The 19,967-nt window shown below is 43.0% G+C and overlaps 1 protein-coding gene across 3 annotated transcripts in view; it reads right to left on the reverse strand.

Annotated features, from left to right (window-relative positions):
* Positions 1 to 406: 406 nt before the first annotated feature.
* ISCA2 (iron-sulfur cluster assembly 2) overlaps positions 407 to 19,967 on the reverse strand; it is a 23,050-nt gene continuing 3,489 nt past the window's right edge. The window contains exons 1-5 of one of the 3 annotated variants that reach the window (XM_044436761.1): positions 16,524 to 17,057; positions 15,843 to 16,005; positions 15,260 to 15,375; positions 14,253 to 14,389; positions 407 to 2,226 (exon numbers count right to left, since the gene is read on the reverse strand). In XM_044436761.1, the coding sequence (XP_044292696.1) occupies positions 2,180 to 2,226; positions 14,253 to 14,389; positions 15,260 to 15,375; positions 15,843 to 15,980 (438 nt within the window). In that variant the 5' untranslated portion in view covers positions 15,981 to 16,005; positions 16,524 to 17,057 and the 3' untranslated portion in view covers positions 407 to 2,179. Of the gene's footprint in view, positions 2,227 to 13,886; positions 14,390 to 15,259; positions 15,376 to 15,842; positions 16,006 to 16,523; positions 17,058 to 19,967 lie in introns of those variants that run through there. The other 2 variants (XM_044436759.1, XM_044436760.1) reach the window with 2 other exon arrangements.

The raw sequence follows: 19,967 nt of genomic DNA on the forward strand, positions 1-19,967 counted from the left end.
GTTTTGGGCCCCTCATTACAGGAAGGATATAGCCAGGTTAGAGTCAGTGCAGCGTAGGGCCACAAGGTTGGTGGCCGGTTTGCAGGGGATGCCGTATGAGGCGAGACTGAGGGAACTGGGTCTCTTTAGCCTGGAGAATAGGAGACTCAGAGGGGAACTGTTGGCAACATACAGGTATGTGAGGGGATGTCACACAGAGGTGGGTAGAGACCTGTTCTCCCCTGCAGAGGAAGGCAGGACGCGCTCCAACAGAGCAAAGCTCAGGGAACCAAGGTTCAATTTGGATGCCAGGGAGTACTTCCTGACAGTTAGGACCCCGAGGGTATGGGATGGGCTTCCACAGGAGGTGGGCTTCCACACATCGGTGAGGGTGTTCAAAGATAGGCTAGACATTCACATGTGGGCATGTCGTGAGCGGAGCCGGCTGGAGCTGGGGGTCAGACTAGATGGCCCAGGAGCCCCATCTGACTTGCTCTGTTTTTATGTTTCTATTTTCCAGCTGCAACACAGAGCAGAACAAGTTCCAATGAGACAGCCAAGTTCTTCCATGGTTTTAGTTGAGAAGTGCTCCATTCCAAAGAGACTGCTCAAGACAACGATCTGTGTGAGTCAACATCAAGTCATGACTTATGCTAGCATTGTGAAAGCTCTAAGATCTTCCATAGTTTTCTTTTCTCATGAAATTTTAAGTTGCGCTTTACCCACATATGCCTCAGTGGCCAAGAATTAGCACATTTAATACACAAGGAAGATAAATGGCAGGCTTGTGTAACTCTCCACTCCAAGCTGTCTTGTGTTCACCATGCTCTGTTGCTGAAAGATTTATGAACCAAAGCAAAGAGAGAAAGCAGAAGGGTGGGTCAGTGGGGAAAGTAATGGGAGAGGAAGTCACTTTCGCCAAGGGGAGGGAGCTCAGGGGATGATCAGATGCAGGTTTAGCAATGTTAATGCCATTTCTTGGCTGATCCTCCGGGCCTAGCTCCACTGCTCTTTAATAGGACACAGACATAAATTATGTTGGTCATATATCCCACGTGAAATCTATTTATATTCAACCTGTTTTACATGATGTCACGAGCTTGCTCTGTGAGCATTTTTCAGGAATAGTTTCTGTATCTTATGAAAGGCAATGCAACATGCCTGTTACAAAACAGAAAGGTTGCGCCCCTCCCCTTGCGCTGCTGTGCACAGTAGAGTCCTTCCTCAAATCAGGAAATTTGATCAAAGTGAATTGTGCTCCTTGATAAAACTGTGCAAACTGAAGATTTATAGCAGATAGTTGGTTTTAATCTTGACAAATACACCAAGCCACAAATGCAGAATACGCATAATTGCCATGGACCAGGAACTGCAAAGGTCAAATTGGAAGGGAAAGGGAAGACTTGGGGACTGCAAGCAGATGAGGAAACCTCCTCAACAGGAAAAAGCGGGGAATGGGGGCTCTGGGGTTCCTTGGTGAAACTCGAGTTGTTTTGCATGGTCGTTCATTTTCTACTCCATCCACCTTCAGCTCCACCAAAGTCTCTCTAGCCAGGATGCCATTGCTAATAGACTTCTGCCTTCTCCCCATTAACATGGCAGAGTTCTTGTCTTTTCCCCTCAGTGAAGAAGCTTTCTTTGATTTGTGAACCCAATTTTCTCCCGTGTAATTCTTCTTTGCCCCATGAATTGGCTTTTCACTCAAACATTTCTGTTTGGCTTGGAAAGGATTAAGAAATTTCTTTCACTGTGTCAATCCTATTTTTGGCCTCTGCCTGTTATCTGGGAATGTAGGATGGCTGGGACTGCAAGAAGAACGTTGTTAACAGGCTGAGGAATCTGCCATGCAGGCCTCTTGCTTCCCCGCTCCCAACACAAGCTCGAGCGCTGCCGGGAGATAAAGTTCTGCTCACAATGGGGAATATCTCTGTTATTTCTCCTTTTGTCACCAAAGACGGCTGGGCTGCAGAGTTTTCTCTCCAAAAACCTCTCTCCTTCTAAGTATTATTAGCGTTCTTGTCATTTTCATTGTAAAACCTATGCAATGGGCATTAAGCTAGTAGTTTTGATTTTTTTTTAAGAGGTGGAGAAAAAGGGAGGGTGATGAAAACAGCCTCAGACTTTCCTAGACACCAAAGTTCAATGTTTCCATAAACATCGGGGGCAATAAAGGAAAACATTTGAAGAATGGAATTCAACATTATGCTGCCTCATACGCTCTGCTCCATGGCTGAGAATACCTGTAACCTGCATGAAAACACAAATAGGGTCAGATCAGCTTATTTCAGTGTAAGGTCCAAGAAAGCTCAAAAAGCATTCTGGAACAGGTCAAAAACGTTCTGAAAGCAGACTTGCTGATTTTGTCCATACTACAGAAGAACAGATGCTTTTGCAGCACTCTTGTCCTATTATGAACTAGAAGTTCTTGTCCCAAAGCTCCAAAATCTTAGTTTTTGCTTGGAATTCTCACGTGTGATGTGTGGGAAGAGAAAGGAGAGTCCACTTTCTCATGCATGGCACCATAAACCAATTCAAAGGGGTGTCAGGACACTATTGCCCCATTCATCATTAATCTCACTCAGGAGAATTGTCTATCAGCACATCTGATGTCCTTCCTATCTGACTGAAGAAAAGAGCCCTGCTGGATCAGGCCAAAGGCTGTTCTAATACACCATTCTGTTCACACAGTCTGTTTTCATGATAGTCCCTGGCAGTGCTTTTTTTGTAAAAAAAAAAAAAAAGTGCCGGAACTCACGTCTTGGGGTCACACTTTTACACTAAAAAAGATTTTCAATTCACCAACTTTTTATTGAAATAAAGAATTTATTTACCTTTTGCACATAGCCAGTCACTCTACACACACATAAACATAATGGTCGCCGCTGGCAGTAAGCACTCAGCGTGGGACCACATGACCTATCCCAAGCCGAGCAGCATCCCAAGCCAAGCAGCGTCCCAAGCCGAGCAGTGCCCTCACAATCAGTGCAGACACACAAGCAGCTCGCAGGCACTATGTTAATGATTTTTGCCTCCGACCTGCTATGCCCAACAGGGGAATTCACAATCACTTGGAAAAATCCATCACAAAAAGGTGCCGGAACGCTGTTCCGGTGCATTCTATGACAAAAAAAGCCCTGGTCCCTGGGGAAATGGCTGCCCGTGAATTCTGGGTGGCTCAGCAACAAACAGTTCATGGCAAGTTCACATAATACAACAAGCTATGCTGCTGTGGTTAATTATGCTTGTCCTCCTGGCATGAAACCAGTAGACACAAGGCACTTAACAAGTCCATCATGTCTTATTAAACACCCTGCTATTGTGCAAACCACATCAGTGGCCAACCCAGTGCCACTGGGAAATCCACAAGCATGATATGAGGGCAATTGCACTCTTCAAGATGCTACCCAGTTTAACATGGTGTAAGATTCTCCTTTTTCTTGCAAAATTTTTCAGTGTTATGTCATTTTAATGTCCAGAAATGCCTAAGACAGCACCCTTTATTTACTAATTTCAAGATCTTAGTAAATCCACCCATGTTGCATAAATTGTAGCCTAGGCACACAGCCAGTTACTATTTTACATACTTAATCAACACAAAGCAAAATCTCTAAGTGTGTGTCACAACTGACCACTGCCAAAGGCACATACCTTGTATCTGGGAGAATTTAACTGGTGTGTCAAGCTTATAATAAGTATCATCCAGATGCCACTTCATCCTGTATGCTTCTAAAATTCACATCCCATAATAAAATCCTCCAGCTGGCACCATCTCCCTGAAGACCTTCTTCATGGCTTTGTACTCAGTGAGTGAAAACAGCTTCCATTTGCTTTTGTGCATAAACCTAAGATCTGGATTTAATGTTTCTAACTGTATTACCACACTTCACAAAACTCATAGTTTCCAGGGTCAATGTTGCTATATTAGGTAGGTCATAGACACAGGGCAAGATAGCTGACTTTACTATGCCCTTATTACTCAAATGCCCTATTACTTTCCCCAGATTCATCCATGGAAACTCCCAGATGGAGTATTAGGTCAAAGATTTCTTACAGGCTTCCTTCTTTCTCAGCAGAGTGGGGCTGCTCTAAATGGTCATTAGTGCATTGTTTGTAAACCCCCCCAAAGATGTCACTTTTAAAGCAGTATTTCATTACAGAGTATCATCCAAAAGTTGTGTATCTTTTGAATCTGAACAACTCCGTGCGTTTTTGGATAGCTCTCATTTGCGGTACTTGGTACCACATGCATGGTACATTAATAATCTACTATATAAGTTCTTTTTAATGAGTTAATGAATTCAAATACTGGGGAAGAGACCAAGTATGCAATGGCTTTACAATCCGGTGTCTCTATGAGCTAAGAAGAATCAGTGCACTGGAACTGTCAATTCCCATATTCAACAAAAATACCAATCAGCTTAAAATCATAAGATTGCTTTTTAAAAATGGTTTATTTGTTCAGCCTTCAGAGTTATGAGCCAAAGTCAGCATTGCTAAGGACTTAAAACCCCTTAAAATGGAATAGAATGTACTTTAATCCTTTCTTTCTGTAAACAGAATGTCCTCCTGTTTATGTCAAACACCAGTTTGCCATCATTTATGAACATCTCAGCTCATTTTCTGTATGTGTCTTATTTATGATCAAGATTGTAGTATAACATTGATCATGAGAGCGATCAGGCTGATTCCCCTTCCTGTCTCTATGCACTGCTGCATTTCTTAATAGACTGCCTTGAAATTTAGTTTCTTCATTTCTTCCTTTTCCTATCACTGAAGCCTAGTATTGCTACACTGAGGTCTTTGGAGCATTCTCAACTACTGATGTAGAGACTTTTAATTCAAGGTATCCACTGAGGAGGAGGTGGTAGTGACAAGATCTGAGTCATAAAATGTTGCTAATGAGGTCAATCCAAACAACAGTTTTTTAGGCAAGTGTGTAATCAGCTGAAGATCACCTGGTAGTTTTGCAGCCATGGACCCTGAAGCAGAAACTGTAACCCATTTGTGTTTGCTCCATGCCCAAAAGACAGCTTCGCAAAAGACCCCCCTATCGCTCACCCTCAAACCCCTTATTGAAGAAATGAGTCCCACAGATAGAAACTGAAGATCATGGCAGGTTGCCATGGCAATATGCATTTAATCTCAGTGTTTCCAAGGCAACTGTAATGGCCCATTCTGTTCCTGTAAAGGATGTCAAAGGTAAATGAGACCTGATTAGCCAAACAGGGACATGAGTCAAAATGCTGATAGGCTACAGAGGCTGAAACCCAGAATACTCATCATTAAAAATAAACCAGCCAAAGGCATGGGGAGGGCTATATAAGACCCAATTTTAAAGCAATTCAAATTAGGTAGGCCCTATTTGAATAAACACGGTCTTCTACTGTTAGAAATTCTTGGACTGAATCAAATACTCTGTTGACCATCAGAACTAAAAATGTGGGTTTTAGAAAATGATTGTACCCACATAGTCCCAATCGCCACAAAGAGTCCCTCTTATTCCTTCAGCATAGGAGACTTTAGAGGGGCTCAAAGGAGCTGATATGAAGGAACTGCTTTTCCAGGAGGCACAAACAACTGGAGTTTTCAAGCCACTTCTTGGGAATGGAAGGTCTTGCCCAATTTTGACATTCTTAACAATAACATGAAAAAGAGAGAATGTATGTATGTGTGTAGAGAGACTGAAGGAAGCCTCAGTTTCATCTGAGACTCCAAACTCAGCAGGAGGGCCTGAACATACTGAACGTGTCCATCAAATAGCTTTCTGTTCAGTATGTTTTCTCAAAAAGAATCTTCCCTATTGAACATGCTGGAATAAGACTGGAAACTTGTTGACTGAATTCAGACAACAGGATAACCCACACACAAGGACTGGGTTGTTGCTGAACCGTGGGTTGTTGTGTTGTCTGAACCTAGGAATGATAACAGATCAGGGTTTGCTAACCACAAGCAACCCACAGTTCACAACCCAACTACAAATCATGGATTCTCTTTACGGGCTATTAATGATTATGATTAACCAACCATGGCTTGTTATTGTGGCTAAGTTCAGACAACATAAATCATGTTTCATCAAAAATCTACACTGAACCCATGTTGTATCTTTGTGTATGGGTTCTGTGAACCCACTTATTACCTTATGACTGGTACCAATTTTGTACTAATTCTTGCAATATATACATTATAACCTATGTTTAGCTTTAGTACAAAACAAAATCACAATAAAAGACATTTTAACTGAATGTTACAAGATGCTCCTGTTGTTTTCTTTGAAGAATAATGTATAAATATTTGCACAACATTCTCCAGCAGAATTTCATCATGAACTCTTGCATTAATCAATTTAAATTGTTTACAACTCAAACATATTACTTCACTTGAAACCCAAGCAAAAGTACATGTATCCAGTTTCAAAGACCTCATATAAGAACTAGAATTTCATGATGCAGTTTCCAACTCTCAGCATTTCTGACCACCAACTATGTTATCAAGAGACTAATGGGGATAGAACAAGGATGAACTGAGAACTGGAAATAAAGCCCTGTGATGAGAGATTGAAAGAACTGGGCATGTTTAACCTCAAGAAGACTGAAGGGAGACAAGTACTTGAGAGCCCGTCACAAAGAGGAAGGAGAGGCTCTTTCCTCAATCATCCCAGAGTGCAGGACATGGAATAATGGGCTCAAGTTACAGGAAGCCAGGTTCTGGCTGAACATCAGGAAGAACTTCCTGTTAGAGCAGTACAACAATGGAACCAATTACCTAGGGAGCTTGTGGACTCTCCTACACTAGAGACATTCAAGATGCAACTGGTCAGCCATCTGTGAGGGATGGATTTACTTGGAGTGTGGGACCCATCACCCTTCTTGGCCTCTTCCAACTCTACTATTCTATGAAGTTCAGGACATCTGGGGAACACCAGGTTGAAGAAGACTGGTTCAAACCAAGTATTTCCTTTTCTGATTAAAAGCAAGCATTGTATATGTTTGAAGAAGATGCAGAAAGGCACACAAGGTTAATAAACTAGCTTGCATTTTAGTTTCAGAGAATGGTTATTTACACATGGAGGGAGCCATCCCATGACTCTAAACAGCATCTGAGGGGCCATATACTAGTTTGGATTCCAGTGCTCGGGCTTGAAACACTGCTCTGACCTTGGAGCTGAGTATCAGAGATCTGCCGCCTCCCCTTCCCAGCCAGTGTTGAAAAATACCATGCCAACTGGCCTCCAAAGTTGGAAACTTGACCTTGGAGAAGGGGAACATTCTGGTTTTTATAGTAGAAACTACATTAATGTGATGCTTTTCACCTAATCTTTGATACTTACAAGGCTTAGAGTTACTAGTATAATTAGTTTACTGGGTCCTGTTAGATTTTCTTCAAGTTACTATTTGTATGTGTATATACATTAATCCATTTTAAATTTGGTTTTATATTTTGTTTTTTGTCTGTTGGTTTTTAATATATTTTAATATGCTGTATTTTTAACTGCTCAGAGAGCTTCTGCTGATGTGAGGTATAGCAATTAAAATTATTATCAATATTATTAATACTGATAGGTGTGAAAGGATATTTGAAACAAGAGAGTAAAGAGATTTAAAAGGGTAACAAAGAAAATTACTTAGCCCAAAGGAGGGGAGGGGCTAAAATCAGATAGCACAAGGTATGGGGAAACAGGCAGGAGGCAGGAGGGCCAAATACTTCCTGATTGTTTATTGACAAGCTGGGCAGAACAAAATGAGCCTATTGTAGCCCACCAGGGGCAGGGCTGGATTGGGAAGAAGGGCCGGTGTTGGGGCAGCGTGGAGTAGGCGGGCGGAAAGAGTATAAATTCTCAGTACCCTATTAGCCAATTAGGGGAAAGGAAGAGGGAACAAGCTGCCGGGAGCAGGGTTCAAAAGGGGTGTGTGAACATGTGCTCAGGTGAACAGAAAAATGGGAAGGAAACCATTCTTTTCTGTTCCCTTCATTGCAATAAAGTTTTAAAAAGAACTCTCTGCAAGCCTGGAATATTTTTCTCTTCCGACAGAAAGGAAAGAGAGTTCATAACAATACTAAAGTGAGCATTCTGGTAGGGAGTGAGGAGAGTGGAAAGGCCAGCTCCTCCCTTCCTCTCTGAAACACCATTGCTAGAAATGCCCCAAAGCCCATCTAGTAAGCAATGCAGGGTGAGAGGGCGAGAAGCAAAGATTTCCTCTGCTGCTCCTCCCACCTTGCACTGAATGAGCACAAGCCTCCAATTTGGGGGGCTTACAGTCATCAAGGGGGCAGCCCAGAGGATTGCAGCCTGTGAGTGCAAAGATTTCTGGTATCATAAAACCAAGCAAAATCCATCAAACATTTTCATTATTTCCATTCTGATTTCAGATGCAGAAGCAGTATCAGTCCATGGTTTCGTTAGACAAAACAGATGCTGGAGGGTTAGGAGATACCTTGAAATTAATGGGCCACACTCAACAGGCATCAGTGTGTATTTAAGCCAACCTTAAAATGAGTTCAGCGTCAAACAAAGTAATTCAACCACCACAGCTTGAAAATTCATTACCCAGGCACACCCCACGATGCCTTCCTTATAAAGGGGTGAAGATCAGAGACAGGACTACACGACTGTAGTCAGCAGCACATTCCCCAAGCATATAGCGTTGGTAAAATAGGTCCACATGCAATTGTACACACAGGAATATAGGTTTGCTCAAATGAAGGCCCATATAGGTAAAATGTCAGGTACGAAGTGAAAGTTGCTTAGGTATGTCAGATACCCAACTATCAGGCAGGTAGGATGACTGAGTTGCCACAATAGTTGACTTCTTGCATGGGAAGGAACACAAACAACTGCCCAAAAATGCTTAGACAATCTGAATGTTCCCAATACAAACTAAGCTTGCTGCACTTCAGGCACAGGTCAAATCAGCCTGCCTAGTGGCCAGGTTCTGCTAGCTGGGTTCCCGAGATGGTCATGCCTCCTTCCAGACCCACCTCTTTTCCCAGTTTGCCAACTACTTGGTGGTTTCCTAGCTTTTGCAGTCCTCACCACATCCTACTTGAAAAGCCGAAATGCCTAAAGCTTCCTTAGCAAGATTAAGACCTTTAAGCTGATCTGTTTAGCTCCAACCAGTTTGCCCAAAAAGGTTTAACATGATGTAAACATCACACTGTCTACTTTATGCCTTCCTTCTCACATGTTTAAAGGGTATGAATGCATTAGAGCAGAAACAAAACTCCAATGCAGTTAGCTTGGGGGATTTGAAATAATTTGCAATCAGATTCCTATTTTCTTCCATTTCTGCTTCTTTGGCAACAGCTCCAATAACTTCCCCCAAACCACTCCATTGCATCCCTCCATCTCAGGACCTTGACAACACCAGCTTTGTATTCCCCATCCTATACTGAGCAACCAACATGACCCTTTTAAGCAGCAATCAGCAGACTAGGCTGTTCGATTTTGCTGAGCCAATTGCCTAACAGACACCTGAATAAGAGATTGTTCTAAACAAACCAAGACTTCTGCACTACTTTTCAGGCTCAGAGCCAGTTGTAGCACAGCCAAGCCAGCATAAATCTATAAGCAATTTCTTGAGCCATTTCCATCCCAAAGAGTAAGGATGCCCTCTAGTGAACCAATGCTGTAATTCTAGGGGACAATGGTGCAGCTGTGACTCTCTCTCTTATCAAGTCACTACTGAGCACTGAAGAGCAAGGGAAAGCACGGGCATAATTCCCATTTCTGTAGAAAGAGCTAGAGGTGACATTATGTAAATGGAGCTTGGGTTCATATTCTAATTTATGGCTTCCCCAGATTGTGGAAACTTAACACATTCTCTTCATTAAATCACTTGGGCAGATGTGCCAGAGGCTTTGCCAAATGGGCTTTGCTCAAGAGCATCTGCTTACTTAAAGCTGTAAAGGTAACAGAAAAAAGGAACATAGAGAAATAAATGACCTGTTCGAAAAGGACTGTGTAGAAGGACAGGTCATCATAGGTGTATTTTGGGGAGCTTAATTCATCATAAGCATAATGAGGTTATAAACATATTTTGTCAAAGTTTCATAGTGTTTTTAAGCTGTCTTCAGTGATTCCTCTGCTGAGTCCCCCTTTACAATGGAAGGTTCTCTGCAAGGAAAGGGAAGATTTGAACTGAAATTTGGACTTTGAAAATGTTTTCAAAGTCCATTTCCCACCAGATCCTTTCCACAGCAAAAAAGGCTTCCAATACACCTTCTTCTTCTTCTTGTTAGTTGCGAAGTCATGTCCGACCCATCGCGACCCCATGGACAACATTCCTCCAGGCCTTCCTGTCCTCCACTATCCCCCAGAGTCCATGCAAGCTCACACCAACTGCCTCAGTGACTCCATCTAGCCACCTCATCCTCTGCCATCCCCTTCTTCTTTTGCCATCTATTGTTCCCAGCATTAGACTCTTCTCCAGGGAGTCCTTCTTTCTCATTAGGTGGCCAAAGTATTTGAGTTTCATCTTCAGGATCTGGCCTTCTAAAGAGCAGTTAGTGTTGATCTCCTCTAGGACTGACCAGTTTGATTGCCTTGCTGTCCAAGGGACTCGCAGGAGTCTCCGCCAGCACCACAATTCAAAGGCATCAGTTCTTTGGCGCTCAGCCTTCCTTATGGCCCAGCTTTCACAGCCATACATTGCAACTGGGAAAACCATAGCCTTGACTATACGCACTTTTGTTGGCAAGGTGATGTCTCTGCTTTTTAGTATGCTGTCTAGATTTGCCATAGCTTAACTCCCCAGGAGCAAGCGTCTTTTAATTTCTTGGCTGCAGTCCCTGTCTGCAGTGATCTTGGAGCCCAGGAAAATAAAATCTGTCACTACCTCCATTTCTTCCCCCTCTATTTGCCAGGAAGTGAGAGGACCAGATGCCATGATCTTAGTTTTCTTAATGTTGAGTTTCAAGCCATCTTTTGCCCTCTCCTCCTTCACCCGCATCAAGAGGCTCTTTAGTTCCTCTTCATTTTCTGCCATTAGAGTGGTATCATCTGCATATTTGAGGTTGTTGTTATTTCTCTCAGCGATCTTAATTCCAACTGGTGATTCATCTAGCCCCGCCTTTCTCATGACATGCTCTGCATATAAGTTAAATACACCTTCTAGGAACCCAAATTTCGCCCCTCTCCCTTCAGAACAGATTTGGTAGTGAAACCTCCCATCACCCCCAAAAACAGTGTTTGTGGGAAGTAGCCGTGGATCCAAAGGCATGGACCCAAATGCTCTGGCCACTTCTGGAAAAAGTAGCCCATCCTGCACTGCTGGAAGGCTCTCCTGCAGGAAGTCAACAGCTGGGACAGCTCAGTCATCATCCCTGTTTACTCCTTGGGTGAACACAAGGATCAGACAAAGTTCTCCCACCTGCCAGGCTAGCATCTGTATGCTGTTCCACTGGTGCATGAGGATATGTGGCAAGTGCATCCCATAATTAGGGTTGCTTGTGGAAGAAAGGCTGTTGTGTAAAGGTTGGGGGATCTCTTCCTTTAACAGAAACCTCCTCCTAGCCCATCACTGTGGACCTGAAGAAGTTTGTGCACAACTTTTATTAATATAGGAACCACCATTAACCATCTTGACTCTCATTGTCTGCATGCAGGTGCACTTAGGATACTTCCATGTGCCGGACTCCCATATTCCTAGTTTAATATTGAACCACAGAACCAGAAACCAGAACCAGAACCTGAAATGCAGGAGGCTATTCCCTGGACACAACCTGCTCCAAGCAAATTGAACCATGCAAGATGCATGGTTTAGTTCCGCTCCGGCCAATCATGCGTAAGAGAAACAGCAGGATGGGATCAGATGTGCTGAACCTGTATATCCAGTGCTTTAAATAACAACAATCTGGGCACTATTCTTTATATTAAAATGATTTATACTCGAAAAGGCAAGCCACAGCAATGCTAGCCTGTTACATATGTGTGGGACTCACAAATTGTAACTCACCCTCGATTCAGTGGCAGCATTTATGCAAGGCAGCATTATGAAAATGAACAACACTGTCAAGATGCTCTCACCTCCTGGTTCACATATTCATACAACCTCATGGCAAAGACTAAGGCAGAGGTTTGTCCAGATATGGCTCTTACTGCCACCCTAGATAAAAGTTCTAGGAAAATGTGAACTCACACAATGGCCCAGTTTGCCCTTAAAAGAAGCCACACTGGGTAAGTTTCACCCACACTGCTTCTTGTTGTGTTGGCAGCTGCTAATATGAATATATGAGATGTGGTGGGGGTGCAGCAAAACTTGTAGTTACACATGACCCTAGTGAGAGTGGGAGAGGTTAAGATGCCACCCATCCAACCCTCACCAAATGTGAGTATAACTACAGTGCGACCCTGCCACAGCTCAAATTTTCAACAGAGAAATTCTGAAATTTCAGTGACTTTTCATTACATGCAAATCAAGCGAATACCACATTCAGAGCATCTGAGGTTCATTAGTAATACTAGCATCAATGTATCACTTTTACCATACTGGCCCCAAGGCAGCATAAACTCAAAGATTAGAAATAGAATTCAAGATTCCTTTTTGATATGCTTCACCTTTCTAGAACACTTCTCTGGCAAGTCACTTCATTTCCTGATACCTATTAAACAAATGACTTTATTTATGCAGTTTGGTCTTGTGCAGAAGCATACAGTATGCCTTTGTTAAAAATAACAAGTTAAAGCCAACAACAGGAAGGCTCAGATGTTTCTGACTCCAAAGGGAAGAGAGGTAGACCCAAGTTGAGTAATATTGAGGTCACTATAAAAAATAAGGTGTACATGTTGGCACCATTATTACAAAGGCCACTCATACATGTACACCCTTCACAGATGAATTAACTGTACACAGGCATCCCTTTGAGGTCAAGAAAATACTCCAGCACATGCAGGAGGGGTTACTCAAGCTCTATTCCAGAAATAAAGCTTTCAATGCCCAGTTGATTGCGAAGGAGAGTAAAAGTCAAGGCATTATTTAGCAATAGCAAACACCTTGGCTTTTGTGTGGACTGGAATGGACAAAGCCTTTAGCAAGAGTTGAACACATGGTGTCTGCCCCATCTGAGAAGACACAGCCACCAGCATGCCTAGGTGCCTAGAAATGACCCTTGCCATGGTGCATCCCTACAGCTTCCTGTGCAAGGGATCTGTCCATTCCATTCCATGGGGAGGGGGTGCTCCACAGCATGGGTTGGGTGGGCATACAAGCTTGTCACTCAGACTACTCTCCTGGGCTTTAAACTTGACTGGAAAGCTATGCAATGGTTACCAAAGTGACTGAAGTGATGCTGTAGGTTTCCAATACAAGGAACGTAAAATCAATCTAGTCTTCTGTGAGCTGTAGGACATTTTTTTCTGTCTCTATATGCACCCTTAATGTGTTTTGAAAACAAACTAACCCAGAGATAAGCAGCCCTTAGTACACACATCAAGCTTCAGATCTCTTGGTTTTACAGTCTTGGTGCTATGGCAAACCATTATCTTCTATTATTCTTATAGAAGATGCTTAATTATAAACTTTCCCCTCCTTTTCAAGGAAACAGTTGAATGCTGTTGCCCTAATGGAGCCATGAGATGGGGATCGTTTAAACTTCCTCTTAGTTACTGATCAAAGAAAGCAAAATGGAAAGTAAATTCTAAGTCCTAAAACCTAAGTGATGAGGTGTTCTCCCCACCCAGCACTGTCAACATCCCACAACTAAATCTTTTCACAAAAAAGAGTCACCTCAGTTAGAAAATTGCTTATTCCCATCCTCTAAGCATCAGGCTAATCCCCCAGATGCACCACTCCTTTCTCATTTCACCTTTTTTGCAGGTTCATCCTACCTGCATTCGGATATATGCCTATGGGCTCTCAAGCACCCATGCATTCCTCAGGCTAGAAATGAACACATGTAAAGGACTCCTAAGATACATGATAATCAAATGTAATTGAAACTCAACACTGAAAAACTAAATAAATACATTAAATCACAAACACATATACATCTCCCACTTTGACAGGCTGTGTTGGGAGTCACCAGACTCCCACCAGGAAGCTGAAAGGGATTTGGGGAGGAGGATCTATCCCAGCTAGTCCTGAGAATACCATTCTTGTCTCAGTTCAGAGGTTTGCCTGCAGTGTGCCACAAAACTGACTATATCAGCTGCTGCAGGAAGAGGAACAACAAGCGAGGAACATGCAACCAAAAAGGGATCTGTCAGCCAGCAGTCACCAGAGGTCACTTGGAGAAGCTTGATCAGAGTTTAACCGAGAACGATGATCCACAGGAACAACCTTGCTCTGCCTGTGGATTGTTCACCACTTGGAAAGAGCTGCGGATTAGCTCTTGGTTGAAGTCCACCATTGCCCCTTTTACAAAGTTTAGGCTGTCCAAGTCCACAACCACTCTGGCTCCACCTTGTTCAAAAACCCTGGAGAAAGAAACATAGACAGCATATTAGAGCACTTGCAGAATGACTAGGAAGGATAGCAGAGATATCCCTCCAAGACATACCTTCCCCTGCCTCCAGGCCACACACAGACAAGTCTTCGGGGGGAGCTGATCCTTAGCAACTCTGCCGAGTCTAGGGGCCAATGTAGATGCTGCAGTCTGGGTCACCTTAGAACAGTCTTGCGCGGCCTGGTGCCCTCCAGGTATTCCATACTTCAACTCCCATTAGCCTGAGCTAGCACAGACTGTAGCTGTGGATGGTGAGAGTTGGCAGTTCCAAACCTCTACAGGACACTGGGTTGGAAAAGGCTGTCTTGTCTGCTCCTTTATAAGCTATTGTGTTCTTTAAGATGAGCAGGTGAGGCCTTTCTCCAGTTTCTGTTTAACTGAGAAGATGATGCCTATAACATGGGCTTTCTTGGGAGTTCAAGCTATAAGCTTACCACCATTTCAAGCAAAGCCTGCCATAGTCTGACCAGCTTTTCAGGAAGGAGGTAAAGATCTTGTTTCAATAACCTTTAGTTTCTTCTTTTTAATAGATTTAATTATCTCTTGTCAGTTTAACTATTGTGTAATATATTTTACATGATACTTAGCTTGCTAGTCACCTTAGTTTCAAGGCAGGGGAATAAAGCAAAAAATGCATTTTGGAAATAAATATATTATGAAAGATCTGATGTTGCAATGAAGCTGGGAACATACATACCAATCACATAAAGGATGTGATATTGCTACAGAACATTCAGTAACATATTGATTCTGCTTTCCTCTCACCTTCCCCCTTCATACACAGATGGCAAGTCTACAATTGTCTCCACCCAGAGATACATTCAGTAATCTCTGGCCTTACCTGTCATCAGAATTGACAACTGTATCCAAGGAAAATTTGTACTGGAAGCCAGAACAGCCACCCCCTTCCACCTGCAGCCTGAGAAACTCAGATCCTTCTGTAATCTCAACCAGCCTCTGTTAAAATAGAATTGAAAAGTTTCATATACAAATATTAGGCAACCACTTGAAATTCTACAGTCACTTAGCAAGTGCCCTCAGAGGTTTCAGGGCAGCACGAAGCAGAGAGTAGAGAGGCAAACTGCACCTATGCGCCTGGTGGCACATTCTTTCACAGACACTAAAAATAAGCACACCTTTTCATCTTTTTGCTAGACTGGACTGAGTATTCCACCAAAAACCTAGATCTCAGTTTGTTATATGCAAGTGAGCCAGCATTAGTATCTACTCATGCCACTCTGGTATAGGCTAGGAGTTGGGATAGCTAGTAAGATAGTATGTACCATTTGGATGAAGGAGCTGTACATTTATTATAGACATGCCTATATGACAGTTGCATGGGCCACACCAAACAGCAAAATATACTGCAGTTCAGGAGGCATTACAAATGGTGCATTCGTTTCTTGACTTCCAAGCAACCATACCTTCACACAGTTCTCACTGAGGAAGATCAGTCCCTCATTCGGATCCTTCTGGGTCTCACCAGAAGAGGATGCTACCCACTGCACTCTTATCCTTGGCACAGAGGCACAGTTATTTGAGGCAGAAGATGGGGCTCTCATCCAATGCCAGAGAGCAAGGGAATAGCTGTGTGGGAAAGATAACGAATGGGCAAAAGGTATTAGACAGAAAGTGCATCAGATCAATGATAGGAAGAATAGAGAGAACTTTTACGCTTTGACACCTCGCCCTGTAGAACTGAGAGGTCCAACACTGGCATTGCCAGATCACTGTCACCACTGGAGGAATTTTCTTCTGTTATCCTATTTCCTCAGGATTACCAGAGTAACTGTCTGCTTTATCACACCCTTTGTACTGACCTTCAGGGCACAATGAGTAAATTACATGGTTATTTTCTCATTTAGTAACTGCAACAGCATTTCACATCCTGTGCTACTTAAAATAACACCAGCATTAAGACATCCAAATCCTTCCCCCTTCAATGAATGAAGTTAAAACCAACCATCAATATAATTTGCTGAATTGTAACACAGTAATTCCCCATTTCACCATAGAAACCATAAAAGCAGGAGGCAACTACAGATTGAGAAGCTTGCAAACTCAGGGTAAGCAATACACTCCCAAAGGGAAACCTGAATACTCACAGACAGCAAGCTGATAATGGAATTGCAAGAACTCTGAGCTGTAGTATCAAAGTGGTGGAACAGGAGAAAGCATCTACAACAAGTAGATGTAATGTATTGTAAGCCACCTAGGAAGGCCTCGGCAGTTTTGGCGGCCTATAAATACGTGTACAAGCAAACAAACAAACAAACAAACAAACATGTATTTGGTACATAAAGCAGTAAGCGCCTTCATAGAAGACTCAAAGAATGCAGAGCATGGGACTACTTATCTCATTACTGAAGGATTGTCCTATTGAGTAAGTAAGCTGCTTTGGCAACCTTTTCTGGCTGAGAAGTAAGATACTCTAAGATACTTTAAATACATAAGAAAGGCAAGGAGGAACACACAAGAGTTTTAGAGTTCCAAGTGATATGCTGAGTAAGGGAGTAGAAACTTTTAGGAGAAAATTTGTTCTTTGAATGGAAACAGATTCCAGAACACTAAGGCAGGGGTCCTTAAACTTTTTAAAGAGGGGGCCAGTTCACTGTCCCTCAGACTTTTGGTTTGAAAAAAAATATGAACGAATTCCTATGCACACTGCACATTAAAAATTAATTAAAAATAAAATAAAAGTTAATTAAAATTAAAATTTTAAAAAATAATTAAAAATTAAAAAATGTTTGCTCCACTCACTTGGGCTGCAGCAGAAGCCCAAGATGAGGTGGGGAAGAGCACGTCCATATTCAAGGGACATAGCTACAATGTCCCTTGAATATGTCCCATAGCGAGCATGGGCGTGCTCGGGGGAGATGGGCACAATTGCGCACAAGCTTGTGGGGGGAGATGGGTGCGATTGTGGGCGTGCTTGGAGGGGAGATGGGCGCGACCGCAACCATCTCCACCGCCCCCCCCCCGGCATGCTCGTCTTCCCTGCACGAGCACGCCTGCGATTGCGGCCATCTCCCCCAAGTGCGTTGAGTACGCCTGTGCCAGCTTCTGGACTTGCTCGGAGATCAATAAATCAGCATGGCGGGCTGGATCCGGCCCATAGGCAGTAGTTTGAGGACCCATGCTCTAAGGTGTCAGGACAGGGTGACAAGAATGGTAGCTTGGTGGCAAGGGTTGACATATGAGGACAGATTGAGGGAACTGGGTCTTTTCAGCCTGGAGGAGATTCCAAGGGGATCTATGAGTGACTTTTAGGTATGTGAGGGGATATCATGTGGAGCAGGGCCGTGAGCTGTTCTTCCCTGCAGTGGAGGGCAAGATGTGTTCCACTGAGGCAAAGCTCAAGGAACCAGGATTCAGGTTGGATGCCAGGAAGTATTTCCTGACAGTTAGGATCCCTAGGATATGGAATGGGCTTCCAAGGAAGGTGGTTGAGGCCCCATCAGTGAGGGTGTTCAAGGAAAGATTGGACAACCACCTGTTGGAGATTAAATGAGTGGAGCTGGCTGGAGCCAGGGGTCAGACTAGATGGTCCAGGAGGCCCCTTCTGACTTGCTTTGTTTCTGTGTTAAGGTATGAAACACAAAATCCCTGTTGCTTTGGACCTTTTCGGTCCAGGCCAGAGAAAATTTACTGCTGTGACCAAGAAAGTCAGAGGAAAAAAGCCAAGACAAAACACCACTGTGGAGTAGGTCTCAATCACTATCTTAACCCTTCCTACTTTGTCCTTATGATACATTGCTTAAGTACTTACTACTCTTTCTACTAAGTTGAGGGCATGCTCTTACATGGCTGAGCATACACTAACAGGCATTTCATACTAAACATGCTTCATTTGAATTTGGCTATTCTTCATCTGTGTTCTGAACCCTTTGTCCTTGTTCCATTCCACAGAAAAGCCTTTTTCTAACAAGGCAATTTTGAGCTTACTTTGGTACTTAAGTAAACTCAAGGAGATGCTTGACTGCCTCCCATCTCATAGCTTGTGATCCTCTGATCAAGGAGAAGTTATTCCCTATAATAACTATCACAATCTTAATTGCTTTCCTAAAATACAGAAGCAGATGCCTATGTACGTTAGACAGGAAATTGCAAAGCATTCAGCTAAAATGAGCAGTGGTTATTTTCCCTGGCACTGGACAGCTTTAGGTAAAATACAAACCAAACCATCTTCTGTAGTTATTTTTCCCACTGCAGTATTGTCATTATCCATATGCCTGAACCTTGCCTGAACCCTGCTAAGCTACTGGCCTCAATGCAATCTTGTAACTGCAAACTCATAGGTTAATTATACAGTACAAAATGAGTACTTCTTTTCATCTTCTGCCTTTCCATTTTCTTAATATCCCCTTTGTCCTTCCTGGACCGTTTGCTGTTTTGTTCCATGATTCTTTCTCAAACTGCTGTAACATTAATACAGCTCAGACCTCCTGAGTTCAATATATAGACTTCCTGTGTGATTGTTTTAGCCAATGACTTAGGACTTTGATTTTTTCCAGAGCACTAAAGAATAACCATTTATATACTAACAAGACTACCATTGATTTCATCTTCACTTTTTTCAAACAAACATGGACAGATATTTAGTTTGCTATCTGAAAAACAATATGTTGGAAGCAAGCTCTATTGAACACAATGGCATTAATGAAATTTCAAGACTTTAAGGGCACAATTCTATGCATGTGTAAACAGAAAAAAAGCTGCCATTACTCTCCAGACAGCCATGTTGAAAGTCAGACTTTTGTCTGTCTAAACATGCTTAGGATTGCATCCTAATTAACAAACTTGTTTGACTCCTTTATTGGTTTCTGGTGCTAGTGCTGAACTGTGCAATTTACAAAATGAGCAAAATTTACACGATGCAATACAGGATTGCATTGCAGTCAGAAGACCAGTAAAGATGGCATGCCTTGTTGTTGTTAGTCGTGAAGTCGTGTCCGACCCATCGCGACCCCATGGACAACATTCCTCCAGGCCTTCCTGTTCTCCACCATCCCCCAGAGTCCACGCAAGCTCACACGAACTGCTTCAGTGACTCCATCTAGCCACCTCATCCTCTGCCGTCCCTTCTTTTGCAATCTATTGTTCCCAGCATTAGGCTCTTCTCCAGGGAGTCCTTCCTTTTCATTAGGTGGCCAAAGTAATTGAGTTTCATCTTCAGTATCTGGCCTTCTAAAGAGCAGTCAGGGCTGATCTCCTCTAGGACTGACTGGTTTGATCGCCTTGTGGTCCAAGGGACTAGCAGCAGTCTCCTCCAGCACCACAATTCAAAGGCCTCAATCCTTTGGCGCTCAGCCTTCCTTATGGTCCAGCTTTCACAGCCATACATTGCAACTGGGAAAACCATAGCCTGGACTATACGCACTTTTGTTGGCAGGGTGTCTCTGCTTTTTAGTATGCTGTCTAGATTTGCCATAGCTTTTCTCCCAAGGAGCAAGCATCTTTTAATTTCTTGGCTGCAGTCCCTGTCTGCGGTGATCTTGGAGCCCAGGAAAATAAAATCTGTCACTACCTCCATTTCTTCCCCATCTATA

Source organism: Varanus komodoensis, unplaced genomic scaffold (genome assembly GCF_004798865.1).
Source record: "Varanus komodoensis strain SLA01 unplaced genomic scaffold, ASM479886v1 scaffold3, whole genome shotgun sequence".
NCBI classification, from domain to species: Eukaryota; Metazoa; Chordata; class Lepidosauria; order Squamata; family Varanidae; genus Varanus; species Varanus komodoensis.